This window comes from Lonchura striata, chromosome 1 (genome assembly GCF_046129695.1).
Source record: "Lonchura striata isolate bLonStr1 chromosome 1, bLonStr1.mat, whole genome shotgun sequence".
NCBI lineage: Eukaryota > Metazoa > Chordata > Aves > Passeriformes > Estrildidae > Lonchura > Lonchura striata.
This window is the reverse complement of record NC_134603.1, coordinates 43,877,363-43,897,244: the sequence shown is the minus strand read 5'-3', so window position 1 is coordinate 43,897,244 and position 19,882 is coordinate 43,877,363. Positions and strand designations below refer to the sequence as shown.

At 38.4% G+C, this 19,882-nt stretch overlaps 1 protein-coding gene across 4 annotated transcripts in view; it reads right to left on the bottom strand.

Moving 5' to 3' along the window:
* Positions 1 to 15,012, bottom strand: part of TRAPPC8 (trafficking protein particle complex subunit 8) — a 53,310-nt gene extending 38,298 nt beyond the window's left edge. For 2 of the 4 annotated variants that reach the window (XM_021525729.3, XM_021525730.3), the window contains exons 1-7: positions 14,667 to 15,012; positions 9,308 to 9,502; positions 6,729 to 6,812; positions 3,911 to 4,000; positions 2,427 to 2,601; positions 1,887 to 2,040; positions 695 to 773 (exon numbers count right to left, since the gene is read on the bottom strand). In XM_021525729.3, the coding sequence (XP_021381404.1) occupies positions 695 to 773; positions 1,887 to 2,040; positions 2,427 to 2,601; positions 3,911 to 4,000; positions 6,729 to 6,812; positions 9,308 to 9,502; positions 14,667 to 14,823 (934 nt within the window). In that variant the 5' untranslated portion in view covers positions 14,824 to 15,012. The remainder of the gene's footprint in view (positions 1 to 694; positions 774 to 1,886; positions 2,041 to 2,426; positions 2,602 to 3,910; positions 4,001 to 6,728; positions 6,813 to 9,307; positions 9,503 to 14,666) is intronic. The other 2 variants (XM_021525731.3, XM_021525732.3) reach the window with 2 other exon arrangements.
* Between the last annotated feature and the right edge of the window lie 4,870 nt (positions 15,013 to 19,882).

Here is a 19,882-nt window from a genome sequence, read left to right as displayed (position 1 = left end):
GACTACATCTGGGCTGCAAGGTCTTACAAAGATGGCAACTATAGGGTCTCCTACCCATGCTAGGTCTCCACATGTCTTTCAGGTGAGAGAAGAAGGATCTGGGCCGAGGCAGGCCAGGCAATGCAGGGTACCTCACTTTTCCCCTGTTTGGCGATGCTTCTCATCTGAATCCTACATAGCTATCTTAATTGTTTTTAAGGGTAAAAATAATTTGCACTCCATTTCATTTACTATCCTCGCCCATCCACAAGCCAAGTTCCAAGGCAAGTGCTTCTGAACAACTTACAAACTAAATACTTCCTTGACATTTACAGATTTAATACCAAAACAAAGGACAAAAAAACCTCCAAAATCTTAGTTTCCAAGTTATAGCAAAGCACACAAACCAAAACTTTCATTATTATGAAAATTGACCATTTAATCCTATATTTTTTTTCACAAATTACCGAAGTTTGCAGACAATATGCTTAGACTTACAAAATATGAGCTAAATACATCATTAACCAGCTCATTAAGGAGATATCACCAATCCAGTAGGTCAGTACCACAGCATTTTTCTTTGAGGACAATTAGAGCATTTAAAAAACCATTACTCCAAGTTGCCTAACAGACCATCTAATTAAATACTGTTCAAGACAAAAGGCAGTTGTGTAAATGTTTTAAGATCAAGGTTTTCATAAAGTTACAAAAATACCTTTAATTTCACTGTCTATGCCATCTGATATCAAGTGATCAGTACTCTTGTTTGAAACTGTATAATCTTCATAGGAATCCTGGCAGAAAAGAGCAGGAAAGAAGTCAGAACTTTAAGACTACTCAACCACATACAAAGTCATTAAACAGCAGTTGTCAACTTCAATAAGTTAACTGAATTACTATAGCAGCATGTTTGTTCATATTAATTTCTCTAAGTAGTTTGAGGCTTTAAGTAACTATTTTATTTTAAAGACAAAAGTTATATTCACCAAATGAAGCAAGTACCTTCTAACTTGCTCAGTTGGCTTCCCTGTCAACCAAAGTAACTCCAGTCCTTGCACACCAATGCCTACAGCGGCAAAAATATATTCCCTAAAGCAGTTCCTGAATAAGCTCACACAAAGATTTATATTACACAATCAACATGGTACAGAAAAAGAGAAAAATATCTGATTACTTGGTGGACTATAACTCACTGGTCCTCTTAGCTTACAGAATAGGGAATGTTTTGACTTTTCAGTAGCAGCTGATGCTGAGAATGGCTACCTAGAACAGGCAGCTACATCTGGTAAATAAATATGATTCCAGAAACCTTTTAATCATAAGGAGTTATAATCACAAGTCAGTCAAAAGCAAACTCAAAAGAGTATTTTTGGTTCTAAAGCAAAAAATACAGATCTTTATGGCAAACTCAAAACACACTATCCCTTGCAATCTTAGCAGATGACAGACCAGACTAGACCACAAGAAGTTATCACAAAAACCACACATACTCCCAAAAAACAACACACCCAGACTATTTAACGGAGCACAGAGGACCCAGGTCAAATATTTAAGACTGAGAAAGACAAAAATGACGGTAGAAAGTCACTTATGAACAGGACACTTCTGAGGTTACTTCCTCTTACAGCTCTTATTATTTCTTACTTATTGTCTATTATTTCTGTGCTCCTGTCAGTCTATTTCACACAGTATAGTATTTTAGTGCTCCTTACTGTCAAGTTAAGTAGCACAGAGGACAGTTCCTACTGAGGACTCATGCCCTCAGAAAAAGCCACATTTGTGTCAGAAGTGTCTGGACTGCCTACTCATTCTGTAGGAGCACATACGTAACACTAAGGTGAAACTTAATGCAACTAAAAAGGACTTTCATAAGCACGGTAAAATCTGGTTTTAGAATACTGTAATACCTGGTTCTGGATAGTGTTTTTCTGAAGGTACTGACTCCAAGGATCTGGTATTTGTTCGTCTGCTCCTCTGTTCGACACCCGAGAATTTATTTTCAGCAAATAGCAACCCTGAGTTCCATATCTCTGTTTCATCTCTTCATAAATGGAGTCAGCTCTGAAACAGTAAAACAACATTTATCCTGCCTTGATATCAAACTAACTTTAGAGCATGTACTGCAACAAACTATTTTAGACTATTACCCATAGTGCTTAAAAGGAAAATTTTTTAAACAATCCGTTATGCAAGAGTAAAACTGAAAATCTTTGAGAATTAGTTCAGAAAGCTACCAAAGAAAGCACCTACCCCAAAAGCTGGGACTGATTAACTTCATTTTACATGAACACAAGAAGATGATCTAAAAATAATACTTTCAAACATCTGCCTTGATAATAGAATACTGGCTAATGGATCCTGTTGCATGTCTAATCTCAACAGAATTTATCAACAAAAACACTTGGTCAAAGAGCTCAGTGTAAGCTCATTGAAGTCAGATGACCCACCTTTGCTCTTCTCCTGTGCTTACATCATGCAGTAACACATAATATTTAAGTGTGTTTGGTATAAACCACTTGGGATACGAGTATTCGCTACTGTGCTGAATCCGATGTTGTTCTTGGGACAGCTTCAGGAACTGCTCCACAGGGTCAGGTTCACTAGAAGAAACTACCAGCATACCTGAATTCATTAAGGACATATACCCAAAGAATACAAGGACAACCACTGACAATAAAACAGGAAGTGTATAAAATAGAATACATGAGTACAATACTTAGGCATGTAAAATATGCTACCGTGAAAGTACATGCAATTAGAATTTGGCCTTATTCTCAACAAAAAACAATCAGTTAACTAACATCTGTCAAATGAGATGCAACAGGAGTTTGATCCAATTCTGACGGCAAATCTAAGTTTAAGCTGCTACACGATAGCTAATTTAAGATTTTAGATAGAAACCAGATGTTCATAGCATACATATAACTGAAATTTATCCCCACTGTATTTTAGCTTTCAACTTCCAAGGAGAGTTGGGGCTTTAAGTTATCACCTGAACAACAGTGATGACCAGCATGCATAAACACAGCAACACCACCCGGGAAAAAAGCAGAAGCACTCAGATTTTTCCTTCAATGCAACTACACAATCATTAATAAGCCCACTCTGCAACATCTACTCAACAAATCAAAAGACATTACTTCAGAGAAGCCAAAAAAGTAAAGTTATACTTTAAATGTTACTGAAATTCAGAAGCCAGAAGCAATAATTTTCAAAGTTAATTCTGCACAGGTGTGGCCATTATAATACCTTTCCACTATACTGAAATTATAATGTTCAGGACAGAATTAGGAACAGAGTGTCATAAAACCTGCAGAATCATAATTACTGTAAAGCTTAACATCAGCTACATCATGAAACAGTGATTATTTTCAATTTCCCTGCAGACAAGCAAATTGGACCTAAGCTTTGGTTAAAAAAAAAAAAAAAAAAAAAGTGAAAACATTCAGGCATCATTCCAGTTTTTCCAGACTTTTTTATCCAGCATAGCTCAAAGTTCACCAAATTTCCAAAACATCATGTCCCCAACCTCCACCACTCCATCTACTTACAAAAAGCTATTAAAAAGCAGCAGATGTATCCCAAACACACATTCCTCTGATGAAGTTAAGGGACAGACAAGAGATACCTAAAGAGCTACAGTACAGGTATTACCTTTGAGCTCACTTTGAGACAAAAAAAAGTGTGTGGAGAAGGGGAAAAAACCCCAATACAAACACTACAAAAAAAAAAACTCAGGCTAAATAGTCACAAAGAAAACCCTGACACTCATATGAAATCAGTCTGTGTAGTCAGACACAGTGGAAAAATATATACACTTCAAATCAAAATTGTGAAAGAGGTACTGCAATTACCTCTTTTGCTGCAAAATCTCCTACATTACATTTTGTAACAGCCTTCCCTGGAGGGGTCTGTAACATTCAAAGGATACAAGCAACATAGTGGTTTAAGAATTCATGATCAGATGCAGGCATGGACTGAAGAAAGCATTCTCTGTAAGACTCAAACCAAGGAGTAGTAGCTGAAATACACAATAAAACAGGACAAATTAGACTATTCAGTGAAACTTGTTTACCCATTCATGAAAAGGAAGTATGAAAGACCACACCTGAAAGTGAAGCCTGCAAACTCTGACAAGGTTGCATGGCAGGGGAAAGAAGGGAGAATAGTCCAAGGAGAAAGTATTTTAGATGCAACACAAGTAGGAGAAACAGTAACACTTGAATCAAATCCTGTGAAACTGAATAGCAACATAAGCACCACATACCTCACTATTGCAGGCTCACGCGATTGAGTCCTTGTTTAAACACATTGCTCCTTACCACCCCTTTAAACACCATACACTTGGCAAAGAAAGAAATAAATTATCCTAACAGTCATTGAATTTCAGGTTTAGGGATGTAAGAATTGATCAAGAAACAAAACTTATTTTTTAGTATGTAGAGGAGCTAAGGACTACCAAAACCCTATGCTGCCTGTTTTCTAAAAGTGTTGACTTGGCTTGACAGTAGTCCCCTCCCCATGCCTCGCTAAAACAAACAGTTCAGCTGGCAAAGATCCAAGAAGACAAAACCTCAGATCCAAATTGTGCCCTTAATGCCTAACAATTTTAACCTGCAATGTTCAATGCCTTTTTACAATAGGGATTTCATTTTTCTAAGAGTAACAAATCAAGGGAAAGCAAGGATATCTGGGACACCAAAAAAATGTGAACCTAATATTGTCCATTTCTTTCCACTCCAGCTATAGGTCAACAATTATTTATTATTTCTTCTTTTAAGCCTGTTCTATTATATCTTTATTCTCCAACTCCTTTCCCTTAAGTGGGAAACAGACTCCAGAGCAAAATCAATCCAATTTCAATAACCTGATTTCACATTGAAGTAACTGGAATCCAGAGTCATCTCACTTGCAAACCAGAAAACAGTAACTAGTAGAGGAAAAAAATTGTTAAGAAATTCTGAAGGTATTTTCTTTATATGGGCCTAAAAAGCCCACATCACTAGACTTTAGTAAATAAAAATAAAATAAGTAAATAAAAATTTCTAATGCTTTGTAAAGCTTTCATGCACCCCCTCATAAAAATCAAGCCAAACCACCACTTTGATTTCTTAAGCTAACTTTAGAAAACACATTCATTTTTATGTTGGAATTATCTTGTATGGCATTCATTTAATGCATTTTGTTTAATCTTACATTGTCAAGCCATCTTAGACTGGCTTCAGACACACAGAAGTCAGATATAGCCACGCTTGAATTCAGTCTAACATTCAGCACATATCACTTTAAAAAAAAAAAGCCTAATAGAAGACAAACTTCCAGCTTTTGATTACAGCCTTTCCAGAAACTGCTCTCTGAGTACTCATCTAGGATATAAAAAGCTCTTGGCTTTACTGTGTCCTACATGCAAACATGCCAACTATTTAAATTAAGGAAAACACAGCTTGTTGTTATTAAAAGCAAGCCATAAGAAAGTGACTCATAAGAATTTTTCACAAGTATAACAAGCAGTGCAGTAAATCTGGTTCAAAGTAAACACTGTTAAACAACCTAAGGCAAAAAATTTTCATTCTGTTTTACAGCCAAATCACAGCAAAATAAAAAAACTCAGGTGTTTAAAATCTGAGTTACATACATGGAAGTAATACGTTGTTTTGTGGATTGGTTCCCCTGCCCTCTTTTTTCATTAGGCCTACTTAAAAACCTTGGAAGCGGCCTTAAAGGCAACTGGCTTCCCTCTACACAGCAACATTAACAGGATTCATCTGAGCATTTTACAGGGCTGTAATCACTTACTGTAGGTACTAGATAAACACACATCATACTCAAAACAAAAGCAGTAGTTGAAAAAAATTTCACAACTGTAACATCTCATAACACATTACAGCAGTTCACTGTCATTCAGGTACCAAGATCTATACACTTTGCATTTTTCCAGTATGCTGGAACAGAACTGAAGTTTTGGCAAACTTGTTAACATGTTCAGAACTTATTAAGAAAAAAAAAGTAATATTTCTACATAACAGCTTAAGAATGGAAAGTCTGCTTCATGAAGTTTTGTACCCTTTAGGCATTTAGCAGGATCTGAACAGATACTACTGAAAGGATAGCTATTCTTAACCAAAGGCATAAACTATATTAAATATATAAAAATGAAAAACATCAAAACCTGGCTTTTATAGACCACAATGCAGAGCCTTGAGCAGTCAATAACCAATGTGGTTTGGTAACAATAAGTCTCATAAACTACATCAAAATGTATTAGAAAGCTTCTTCTTTTCTTAAGGATCATACTCCAGAAAGAATGTCAATATAGCAGAGACATATGTGCTCTAAGTACAGCCAGCAGTTGAGTTCCAACTTAAAAAGTGTTACCATCCCCTGAGAAAGAAGCTCCCCAGAGAAGCAGAAAGTACATTTGAAATACAGTACAGTGACAGTATATAGTTCTATAGGATCAAACAGTCCAGTGTTTGTAACAGCATCAGGTAATTTACCACCACCACCGTTATTGATTGTATGGAAAGACCAAATGATTTTGATTAACAAGAGTAGAAATGTGATTAAAAGAAAAATTAAAACAACCACCACCAACGATTTTTCAGTTAGGGGAAAAAAATGGAGGAGCACACATCTACATCTGGAAAAGTGCGGAACAGTTGTCGCAGATGGTAAGGAAAGGTGGATGGGGCACATGGAAAAGGAGTAAAGGGCAATTTGGCAAATCAGCACCAACCACAAAAAAATACCTGAATAAAACGTGGATGTGTTCAGTTCCATCAGTGTCTCTTTCCAATTACTGTACCAAGGAACACTAGCTTTAACTGAGCGATCTGATAGAAAAAACATGATATTATTATACTAAAAAGGGTCAGATGCAAACATACTCTTGGCTTTCATACTCTGGTAGCATGAAGTAGAAAATATCTACACCATGCAGGCCCATGAGGGGCACTGAAGAGATCTGACTCCAGCTAACCTTAATCATAAATATTTCAGGCTTCTCAATATTTGACAGTGTGCTTTAATGGAAATCAATATTAATTTCTAGTTCAGCCCCTATTCTAGGCTTGAACACAAATGGAAATTCTATCAAGAAGCAAAGATTTAAGTTAGATACTCTAAGGCACTAACTTGTGAGATTTCCAAGCCTATAGTACTAGTTAAAAGTACCTGAATACATCAGCTGCTGAAAGTGGTTGCCCCAACATTCTCTTTCATCTCAAATATATTCCACCAATGCCTCATGCCAGCATTTATATCATGCAGCCCTGAACAAACATAGTCAGGGAATTGGTCTAGTAGAAAAAATTCTTTCCTTCTCTCAAATAATTTAGTTCTTTAGTGGGACCATTTTTCTTCACCTTCTACATGCACCAGTATATGGGAGAAGCAGGCATGGCTGAACATAAGCAAATTTTCAGCAACCAAATTAGTCTCCCAGCACTAGATTATGGAACTATAAGAATATTAAACAAAACTAACAAAGAAGAATTACAAACAAATCAATACAACATAGCAGTTCCAAAACTTTTATCAAAGAAGGAGCAGGATTACAACCCCAGTGCCAGAAACATGATAACTCAGCTTCTTAAACAGTGTTTATCTTTCTTCAAAAGAGGCTGCACTTGATCACTATTAAAATTAAGTAAATATATTTTAATATCATTATCTTAGAAAACTAATTCACTCCCAAAAAAAGAACAAATTAAGAACTAATGAGAGCATTTACAATGATTATGTTCTGCTGTCAGGAATGAATGCATCCCTTGGTTTGAATAAAATGCTCTAAGATAGTTGAAAAAAAAATAACCTAAATATCTTAGTAAATACTCATAACCATCTAAGCATAACAAAACCCTACTTGGTATGTCTTCATATTCTCTTACACCATAATAGGATACAAACTCCTCCATCAACAGCACAGTGTTTTGTGAAACAGGTTTCCACTAAAAGACAAAGCTGTTGAATTTGTCCTTCTGTGTGATCTCAAACAGCTTATACACCTCTCCTCCTGTCATAAAAGCATATAGCCAGTCTGAATGGAAATAAGAACCTAATCACTGAGAGACCAAAGATAGTCAAACATGATTATTTGTACATCCGAGGCTCCAGCAGCAATTATAGAAAACAAAGCATTGCTTAATATAGCCACTATTTTTCTTCTCTTCTTTCAATACCTCACTTCTAATATATGGTCACTAGAAACCTTATGGAAAAGTCTCCTCACCAAAACCATTCTGCTTTCTCAGGGTCTTTGCATCTCTAGAATTAAAGCAAACTTTCTATCAAAATAAAAAAAAATTCATAGCAAATGGCAATTTACCAATGTGATCTAAAAACATAGGCACAGAAATTGAAAAAATATGTGGCATTTTCAACAAATGTCAAAAACAAGAGGTTTCCAGGCTCAGGTCTTTTGCTTTAAAACCAACATGGGACATCAAGTTGAAGATGTATCTTGCAAATTAGGTATCCAATACATAAGAATTATGCCATTTTTCCATTATCAACATAAAAAAAAAAATTACTACAGCAACATCAGTCCATTGCTATAGCAGAGCCAAACTCTTCATTGCAGGCTGAACTTTAAATACAATAAATTACACATGTTTAATAGGGCAGTGCATACATGCTTTGAACTAAGTAAATGCTCAGAGGCTTTAATGGATTAGGGTCTTAATCAGGAGGAGTTCAATCTTCTCAGATCCTAAGATCTGGTCTCATTTAGCATTATTCACAATGCCTCACCCCTTGGAGATCTGAGAAAAAACAACTTTGGAATACTCCAGTCATTTTGACAGTGAAATATGAAACACAAGTTCCACAAAAGAAAAAAAAATTAAAAATACAAGGAATCAAAGGAGTCACACACCCTTCCTCACAGTCCTTTTTCCTTAAACATTTTATGAATTTATAATAAAAAATAGAAGCTAGGATAACTAACTTCAAGATAAAGATGCACATTAATTTCAACACTGTAAGTCCTGACATTTATTCAGCCAAGTGCAACAACTCACTGTATCAGTTTTGTAACAAGAAAATTACTCAACCAAAGCATCGATAATGGCTACATTGAAATAATGATTTAACAGAAGTTGAGAACTACCACACCAGGAAAATTAAAATTATTAATTCAGTTTAACCACTCTTTCAGCATTCTATAAAGCCAAAACTATTTGTTAAATCCAAAGTTTCCGTAAAAACGATGTCTCAAAATGGATAAACTCTGAATAATTTTAGTACGTGCCACAAAGCTGAAACGAAGGCTAGAAACTTCTCAGCCAATTCCAGTTTACATTATGAAAAATACAATACCATTACATACCACTGATGTTGAGATCATAATCTCCAGCTGTGATCACATTAGCTACCAGTCCTTCAGCAGGCTGACTGACAGACACAACATCATGCAAAAGTTTCCGAATGGCACCGGGCTGAGGTGGGTGAGTAATGATGTTGTTGACAGCGATCTTCAAATTTTTAATGATGTGAAGCTGATTATTAGGATCTCTCATGTGAACTAAAAAAGAAAAAGAAGAGGATTTGTTGAGGAGTATAACAGACAGTTAAAAGAGTTGTCATAAATTAAGTCTTTCCAACAAAACTTTTCTTTAAAGATTGCTCCACTAAACTTCTCCATCACCAACTTCAGGTCACAGTCCATAATGCTTGACTACCAAAAATGGAGGGGAGGAAGGTAGTAAAAAATTACTTGATGTTCAATATTAGGCTCATCTAGGCAGACTGATTAACGGACAGTATAGGATCTTAGCTGGTAAGAATACCCACTGCACCTAACATAGTATGTGCACATCCTACAATGATGCACTCCCTTCCTTGTGGAGCATATCAACTTTCTTGAAAAAGCCATAAGAACCAGGTATGGATTTCACACAACACATCATGTTTCAAGGAATCAGCGTTTTCCAAGAAATCCCACACACACAAATAAATAGCACTTAAGAAACTTGACCGGGATAACATAGTATTCATTCATGCAAAATTAACATATCCTAAAAGACAAGCTGAGAGAGTTGGGGTTGCTCATCCTGCAGAAGGGGGAAGACCTTAGAGCAGTCTTCCAGTACCTATAAGGGGGCTTTCAAGAGAGCTGGAGAGGTACAAGGGCATGCAGTGACAGGACAAGGGGGAATGGCTTAAAACTGAAAGAGGGCAGATTTAGATCAAATATTGGAAAGAAATTCTCTACTGTGAGGATGGCGAGGCATTGGAACAGGTTGCCCAAAAAAGCTGTGATGCTCCAACACTGGAACAGTTAAGGCCTGGCTGGACAGGGATGTGAGCAACCTGGTCTAATGGAAAGCAACCCTAACCACAGCAGGGTAAACTTAGAACACTATGTTCTTGAAGGTCCCTTTAGACCTAAACCATTCTATGATTTTTAACACTATAGCTCTCTTCGTAGAAGCTTTGTGAAAATTCCTCCCTAAAGCCATCTGTTTTTAAAAAACTGATCACAACATTTTCAACACTTGTAACCATTCTGGAGCCTACTGTGATTTTTCATATAATTTCACCCTACTTCAAACCACAACCACCATCAAGCAAGCCAGACTGTGAGTGCAGGCAGGACACACTGACTACGGCTGCCTAAGCCACCTGGTGCTACCACATGCCACACAGCACAGCCCGACTCCTCTGCATGTTATTTTCACGAATTCCTGTATAATATATAAAAGGTAGCACAAAGGAAAATATTTGCTGTTTTCTTCATCTTTCAACTAACTACAGGATTCACACCATAAAGGTCTGAAATTGAGTATTCAATCTTCTCCAGCCTGGAAAGCACTCCACACCCTTTTCCACAAGTCTCTTCAGAAGTAACAAGTGCACAGTTAAAGTCAGATCACATTAGATGTGTTACAATCCATCTTAAATGTTAAAACAGATTTCTAATATTGTTCAGATCTTGATTGGTGTAGTTCTGCCTTCCTCAAACACCTATTCACTCCCTTACCCAGCACTCAAGCTCATGGGAAAACACAGTAAAGCAGGTTAAAAACCTCGTCCTGCCAAAAACAACCAAAAATGTGTGGGTTTTTCCAGCTGTAAGTTTCAGATTGAATTTGTATATCATAAGGCTTTATCAACACCAGAAAAGGCAGTTGTGCTGGCTAAACTTTACTTATTTGAGTTCATCATTTCTATCAGAAAGCTGAAGCAGTTGTTTTGGATGGGGCTTTTTTCACCTTATCCCATTGGTAAATTATCAACCATATTTTTAATTATCAAATGTAAAGGAAGTGGCAGGAACAACTAGGAAACTAGTTTGCTTTCACCAGCACAACTGGAACACTGCAATTCATCCTTGGTCTCTGTCCGAAATGTAACAGCCATTTCTATACAGAACACAGATGACACCTCTGACACTTGTTAAGGACTAAAATAACAGACATACTTGGAACTCCAAAAATTGCTTGTTTTAATCCAAAAAAAGAGACATGTCTAGTGTTATACATTTCCTTCAAATGCTTATAAGATCATTTCAAAAAGTACTTTCCAAAAAGTGGCAGCAGTATAATGTATTAGAACAGTATCTTTCTCATCAAAAGTTAAAGACAATCAGATCCTAACATCACACTAAGCTTGGATAAGCACAGTGTTCCCATTATACTTCCTTACATCTTGAACATATTTAAGGCTTAAAATCAAATAAAATTATCAGAAGTTCTCTTTTTTTTTTTTTTTTTGTTAAGGTCAAACACTGATTTAAGAGCAACCAGTGCTATCTTAAAGTGATACTTGCTAATTGACATGTGCACTGTAATCTTCCCTCCCACAGAGACAGCATTAGTTCATAGAGTATTTTTAAAGAATCTTAAAAACAGGATCCTATTTTAAAGGAAACCTACCTATATACACAATATATGCCTATTAATATATACAATGCATACACTTGTTAAATCAGGCATTAGTTGTAACTAACAACAAAACGGTTAAGAAAGCCACTCTGAGAAAAAATTTGAAGGTATAAAATCCTCAGTATACTTCTGGTTTCCTTTATTAAAGGAAGTTGAAAGTTTGGGAAGGGTTTTGGTTTTGCTCTCCTCTGATGAGTACATTAAATACTGATATGTGCAAAGGATGATCCCACTGCACCTAGGGGTTGTACTTGCAGTTAGAGAGAATCTGGCCTCCTTGGATTGAGCAACCTCAACAGTGTGTGATTTTACACTACCTGAAGGATTACACTGTGTTCTGGTCCTCCACAGTAGAGAGCTCAGCTCCCCACTGATAAATTCCTGTTTCAGAATTGTTTTGCACATGTATCAGTAGATTGATTTCCTACTTGCACTGCTTCTCTAAGCAAGGCTGATGAACACACAGCCTTCAGCTGGTTCATAAACTACCTAATTCCTAATTTCAGACAAAAATTAAACAGGACAGGACAAAAATCAGTTCTGTATTGCAACAGGACTCTAAAATTGCAGTAGCAAATCCATGACTTAGCTTTTCAAATTAAAGAATCCAAGCAGCAATACATGTACTTTAAATTTCTGCATAAGTAAGGGACAGCTTATTTCTAAAGGGATGAACTACTAATCAATCCAATTTTATGTTACAACTTCAATGAAATAGCCACTAAGTGAAGAGAGACAGATTAATTTAAAATGGGCAGCATTTCACATCCCCTTAAGAAAAATTGTGTTTAGAAAGGAAAACATCAATACAGAATTACAGAATTACAGAACTGTTATAGTTGGAAGGGATCACTGGAGATCATCTACTCCAGCCTTCCCGCCAAGCCAGGATCACCTCGAGCAGGTAACAGGAACTGTCTGGGTGTGTTTGGAATGCCACCGGAGAGAGAAACTCTACAATCTCCCTAGGCAGCTGTTCCAGTGCTCTGCCACCCACAATGGAAAGAAGTTTTGCCTCATGTTGAAGCAGAATTTCTTGTATTTTAGCTTATGGCCGCTGCTCCTCACAAAATCCCAGAATGGTTACCACACTATCATAACCATACATAATATGAGAAAAATATTATAACCGTAAGCAGTAAAACACAGAGCATGTCATGTACACACATTGTGCTTATACCTCATACCTCAATCAGATCATTTAATCATGCATTTCTTCCTCTCTGTCCTTACCCTCATACATGCTGCTTCTAAGACAAAAACTTACAGTCAGCATGCAATAACATTTTTTTCCAGGAAGTAGGAAGAGGAATTCACTCTTGGAGTAAGGAGCTGGAGCCAGGCTTGTGGCCTGCTGGATCAGAATACACACAAACTAGTGCAGCAACAAAACTCACTGTGCCAAGTTTCATTCAGTGAACACTGAGGATAATTCAGGTTTGCAAGTTCCTTAACTGTCACAATAACTGGACCAACATAGCTGCAACTAAGTAAATTAATTAACCTTCCAAGTGGATGCTACATTTTTAATATTCTGCCTGGTTTTGTTTGCTAGGTGCATTTTGAGAACCTTTCACCAAAAGAAAGAGGTAATTAACCTCAGAGCTCTAAAGATGTGAGCATCTGCATTTATTATTCTTATGTCTGCTTCATTCTCACATAGTTCATAAGCATTGTTAAACAAAATGAAAAACATTTATGAACAAGTTACAGTTGATAAGTCACTAAGATTCACCTGAAAATTAAGGCAGATTTTTACCACAAAGTAGCTTTTAAGCTGTTGCCATTTTTTAAGAGAGAAACGCAAAAATCTAACAGGAATGACAGTACAAGCTTCATTTTCTTGCACTCTTTCCTCAGGACATGACATGCAGAGGCTGCAGTTTGAGCTACATGTCTGTCAGGTCCAAATCTGACAAATGTCATTGCATCATTATTCTGACAAACAGTTCTCTGCAAACTGCTGTCCTGCACACAACTGTAATGGGCAGCAGCTTGAAATACATAGCTTCCCTAAATTACAAGCAAACAAATTCCTGATCGTAAGGTAAAAAGCATCACAGCTAAAATATCTGTTGTTTCACTTAAGTGGTCAATCTTAAAAAAAGTTTTCCTGCTGTTGCACGTGGTCATTTTGCCACATAAGCAGTTCAATTCCCACTTCTTTGCACAGGTCTTGCTCACAGAAACGTCAACAAAAGAAAACAAACAAACAAAAAAAAACAGCAAAAAAAAAAGAAAAAAAAAAAGAAAAAAAAACATATAGGATCAAGCTACAGGCAAGAGAAAGGAAAGCCCTGCAACTGAAATTACGAATAATGTTTCTGAAAGACTAGTCGTACTTTCAACACCTGGCTACCCCAAGTGTGAAATCCAGTAGAGTCTACAGCAAGAGTCAGGTACGAGTACTAGGGAGGAAACAGCAAAGTGGTTTTAATGGAAGACAAAAATCCGTCTGGAAGAGCTGAATTTATAGACACCTTCCTCTTCAGCCGTGGGATGTCTCCAGGAGACGCCAAACTTCCCCGGTTCCGCCGACCGAATGAAACTAAGCTGACTTACCAGCTGTCACCTGCGACACCCCCGGCAAACGCGAGTCTCCGCCAAGCCTGTCACGGCTCCCGGGGACACCCACCCGGGCGGCCGCCGTCACGGCGCCGGGAAAGGGGGTCGGGCCCGTCCCGCCGGGCAGTCCCGGCGGGCACAGCCCCGGCGGGACCCCCGGAGGCCGCGGGCGGAAGGGAGCGGCGGCGCCACCTCCCCCGCCCCGTGTAAACAACGCGCTCCGCTCCCGGCACCGACCTTCCGAGGTGAGGCGGCAGAAGGGCCTGACCAGCTCGGCGAAGCTGAGGTTGTTCCTGCGGGTGAGCCGCTCCGCCTCCTCGCTGCACAGCGCGGCCACCAAGGGCACGAACGAGTCCTGGATGAACTCCTGCACCGACTGCACGCACTGGGCCATGGCCGCCGCTCGGGGCCGCCCGAGACGGCCCCGCCACCTTTCTCCGCGATTCTCCGAATTATTCCCTCCCTCCTTGCTTCCTTCGTTCCCTGGCCGCTGCCTGTCCGCGGCTCCCGCCCGGGCCCCGCTCAGCGCCCGCCCAGCGCCGCCATGTTGCGCCTCAGCCGAGCCCCTCGGGGAGCGCCCGCTCCCGGCGGCCCCCGCGCCCGCTCATGTGATTGGCCAAAGGGGCGGCGCCGGGCCGGGAGGGGGAGGCGACGGTGGCCGGCCGGAGGGGGGGAGGGTTGGGCTGTGTGCTCCGCCACCCCCCCGGAGCGGGCAGTTGGTGCGGTCCGGGCGGGCGGGGCCGTGGGATGCTCCTGGGGATTCCTGGCGCCGGGAAGCGGGTTTGGCCGTCGGCGGGAAAAATGGAGCTGTCGGATTTATAAAAAAAAAAAAAAGAAAAAAAAGGCCAAAAATAGCAACAAAAAGCGCCCAAATTACCCCAAAACAAGAAAAGTAGGGGGAAAACAACAAAAAAAGCGCCAAAATAACGACGAAACAAATCAAAACAAGAAAATTGAAAAAAAAAGCTCCAAAAAACAACAACAAAAAAGGGCCAAAACTACACCAAAACAAAGCAAAGGAGGGAAAACAAATCAAAAACAAGAACAAAAATCCAAACAAAACAAAAAAAAAGCCTCAAAGCAACAACAGTAAAAACACCAAAATAACCCCAAAACAACAAAAAAACAAAAACCCCACACATGAATAAAAGTACACACACAAAACCTTAACAAAACCTTATGGTTAGCCATAAACTAAAACACAAGTTCCGCTCCAACGCGAGGAAGAACTTTGCACCGAGGGTGGCAGAGCACTGGAACAGGTGCCCCGGGAGGATATGGATTTTCCCTCTCTGGAGACTTTCACCCACCTGGACACATTCCTGTGTCAACTGCACTGGCAACCCTGCATTGGCAGGGGGGCTGGAGCAGATGATCTCCAGAGGCCCCTTCCAACCGTAACAATTCTGAGGTTCTGTTAAAATAAATGTGAGAAACGCCAATCACTTGGTTTTTAAAATTTTAAAAGTTTAATAATAATAATAATAATATGGTTATAAAAGTAGTAATACAATTAGAGTAATAAAAATTTAGAGTTAGGACAATTACAAGACAACAAAAAGCAAAGAATTTATGGACATCAGGATGCTCTCAGGTACTTAAGCCAGGACAAGCATACCTTGCGAACAAAGGAATAACCTTAAAAGCAATAGCCTGTTGCATATTCATATATCTCATACATGATGCATAAATTCCTTGCAAATTAAGAATTTCTCTGGGCTTTGTCAACCCTTTCCCCTTAATCCTGGTGGTTCCATGAAGATGGAGAGAAGGTAGAAGAATGTTTGTCTTCTCAGATAAGGAGGCAGTAACTCTTTGTCCTGTCGCTGTTACCTCTATGCATTTTCTTGATTATCTTATCCCTTGCTTGAGCTAGTAAAAAAATCCTACATCGCAGAGTTTCAATTTTAACATTATGTTTTAATGTAAAACTATACTTAACATACTACTTAAGAGAATTAATACAGCATAACTTTCTAACATTACACATACAATATTAATTCTAATATTTGTGAAAAGCCAATCATAAAATATGTATTTTTTACAGTAAAGAGTTTCTGGGGTGTTCTCTGGCAGATCTGTAGTGCTCAGTTGTATGCAAACTGGGCAAAATAGCTTCATTTTTAAAGCTTTGCCCATTAAAGCATGATATTAAACAAAATTCTTTTGCACCGTGGTGGGCAGTTGTCCTGAGGGATTCTCTAGCACCAGAAAACTGGTTTGTGGAGGGACAAGAGCTGGCATTTGGCCCCAAAACCTCCCCCAAAGAAAAGCAGTTCTGTCAGTTTTATTAAGGAAGAAAAAAAAAAAAAAAAAAAAAAAAGGAAAGAAAGAAACAAAACCTCACAACAACAACAGTAACCACAACAAAACAGCAATAATAAAAGCAGAACAAATACCCCAAAAAACCCAAGTAAAACCACCAAACAAACATATAATACCTGCTAGAGTGGTTTACTTATGCACAGGAGGCTCCACTTGAACATGAGGAAGAACTTCTTTACTATGTTGGTGAATCTGCTGTGATTTTCTAGAGAGGTTTGCAGTCTCCCTCACTGGAGATACTGAAGAGCTGTGTGGATGCAATCCTGTGCCATGTGCTCTAGGATGACCCTGCTTGAGCAGGGATGTTGAACCAGATGGCCACTGTTGTCCCTTCCAACCTGACTTACTCTGTTAAAAACTAAGGAGTTGCTTGGGTGTTCTCTGGCAGACTTGTCACTGCTCAGGTGTATGCATGAAATTCAAATGGGATGAAATAGCTCCTTTTCTCTTTTTATGAGATTTGCATGTTAAAGCAGGATTATCACCCAAAGTCCTTTTGCATTTGTCACCTGAGTAAGGAAGTCATGAGGAAGACAACAGTGATTATCCATGATGAAATAAGTGATTTTGAACATGTTATTTACAAAAAAGGAGTGCTGTAGTATGGCTGACTTTTAACACCCTGTCAGAGACAGTCCTTAGGACAGGGCTTGTAAACATCATAAAAAAGCCGATGTTCTGTGAATGAAAAAATAGTTTTTAATATAGACAGTAAGAAAAAAATCTAATAGGCCATACAAGTTGCTGTTGTTCAGGATTGGGTCCCAGGAATGTTATCTAAAAGCTACTAAATATTGCAGAAAGAATATTTTTTTTGCTTTGATAGATTATTAGACAAGGGGAAGGCAAACATCCACAATATTTATGGCTTATCCACATTTTGAAATTCCCCAGAGCTATTCCAAAATCATGTTTTCACAGATACTTTAAACTAGGACCTCCACAAGGACGCTTTGGGAAAATGGTTCTTGTCTGCCATTCCTCTTGATCCATTACTTGTGAACACTACATGAGTTATATCCAGTAGAGGGAAGCGAATCCTGATCTTGTACACACATGACTTGAGGTTAAAAATTATTTTAAAATTCTGACCATCATCAAATCCTTCCGGCAGAGATTCAGTTTTCAATTTCAATTTCTGGCAGAAATTCAAATTTCATGTGGATATTATCAATCTTCAGTAGCCACTATAAAGCAACAAATCATTCATTTTAATTGTAATTGTGTTGGAGGTTTTTTTATTATAGCAGCTCTAAGCTTATATTTGAGTGCTCAGAATTGATTCTTTGTGAATGTAAACAGGTTGTACACATTTTCCTTTTACCCAGCATTAAAAATTTTGTGCTTAAAATGTCTCTCTGTTTGGATGATCAGTCACGCTACTTTAATGCTGCTCTGTCATCCCATGGACTGCTCTCATTAGACAGGGTAACAGAATCACAGAATCAATTAGGTTGGAAAAGACCCCTGAGATCACCGAGTCCAGTCTTTGAAGGAACACCACCTTGTCAACTAAACCACAGCACCAAGTGCCATGTCCAGTCATTTCTTGAACACCTCCAGGGATGTTGACTGAGAACCTTTTGATGCAGCCTCGGACTTGCCTGGAGAATTGAGGAGGGATGAACAGCCCCATCTTCAATGAACACAGCATCTAGGGGTGTTGTATCCTAGATCTGTTACTAAAAAATGGGGCAGTCAATTAGGATTCAAATACAAATTTATTTTATTTTATTATTTACAAAGCAGAAAATTCATTAGAAGGAAATAATATACGGTTTCTAAGGCCTTATAGCACCCTCAGTCTGGCAATGTGTGCATAACATTTTGCTTTCAGATTCTGACAATGTACAAATAGATAGGGCAGACAGTGGACAGGAATACAAAGGGATAATGCAATGTCACAAATCCATGTTTTAACCATCTGGATTACTTAACTGAAAATACTGGTTATTACAGAGAAAGCAGTGGATCAAAGGAAACGGTATCTGAACAGAAGTCGGAGAGTATAGGATAGAAAGGGACAGGAGAAGCCTAATCAGGGAATAGAAAAAGAGAACAAATAGTAAAGTAAGAAAGTGTCATTAATAGATTGGAGCATGTACACTGCTTCAGTTGTAAGAATAACCAGAACACAACTGTAAAATTTGGAGCTGAAACTGCTTAACCTCTACCTTTTGCTGTTTCTTTGCAGCTGCCAGTTGTGCTTTTGTACTTCTTTGAGCTGGAAGCTTCCTGAACGTGTAAGTTTTGCAATTCTTTTATGCAAATAACCAAGCTAGATCTTTCTGCTGAACTCAGATACTGCTGAGGAAGTTCATTTGAAAGGGTTTTTCCATCTGTTAATAAAATATTTGTATTACTGTGTAGGTTTAAAACAGAGGAAAAAGAATATAGAATTGCAAGAGCTGCAATTTCAGGTTGAATCCAATACTTTCATTTGCAGTCATTATAATATAGCTGTAGTTGTTTCCCTGTGGTAGTTACAGGTTAAACTATGTCCTTGAAAGTTTACAACATGGATTCCCAGCTCCTTGCAAACTTTAGATGCACATTTGAGTTTATGCTCAGTTCAAATTTCTGACTTAAAGAATTAATGTTTTTCACAGCAATCTTCTGCAGCATAATTTGAAATGAAAATTTTAAGATTTAGCTAAAATCACACAAGAAGCTAGCTATTAGTGGGGTGGAGTTGGTTGGTTGCAGGTTTTTTTAATAAACCACAACAATACAAATAATTTCAAGTTCAGTACCAACGCAGATTTACCACTAGTTAGCTGTTGTGTGCTAACTCCTCAAGGTTAATCTGGGACCCTGATTTTTCAACTTTTGGATTTGCTTATGACCTGCACAAACCTGAATAATGTGGTCATCTGCGTCAGCAGACACTGGTATGGAAGACTAATTGCTGCCAGAGCAAAGCTGTTCCTGCAGTCTGCCATGCATCAATAGCCCTCTAAGTTTCACTGCCTTGCACAAATCTGGAAAAGGTCATGAAATGCCCTTCTGCAGTTTACAAGACAAAGGAAAAACTACACATGCACAGAAGAAAGAGGAATTCCTCCTAAGCTGAATCAAAGCAGCTTGTCCTTTTTCAAAAGAGAAGGAAAAAACCCAGTTTTGAAGGA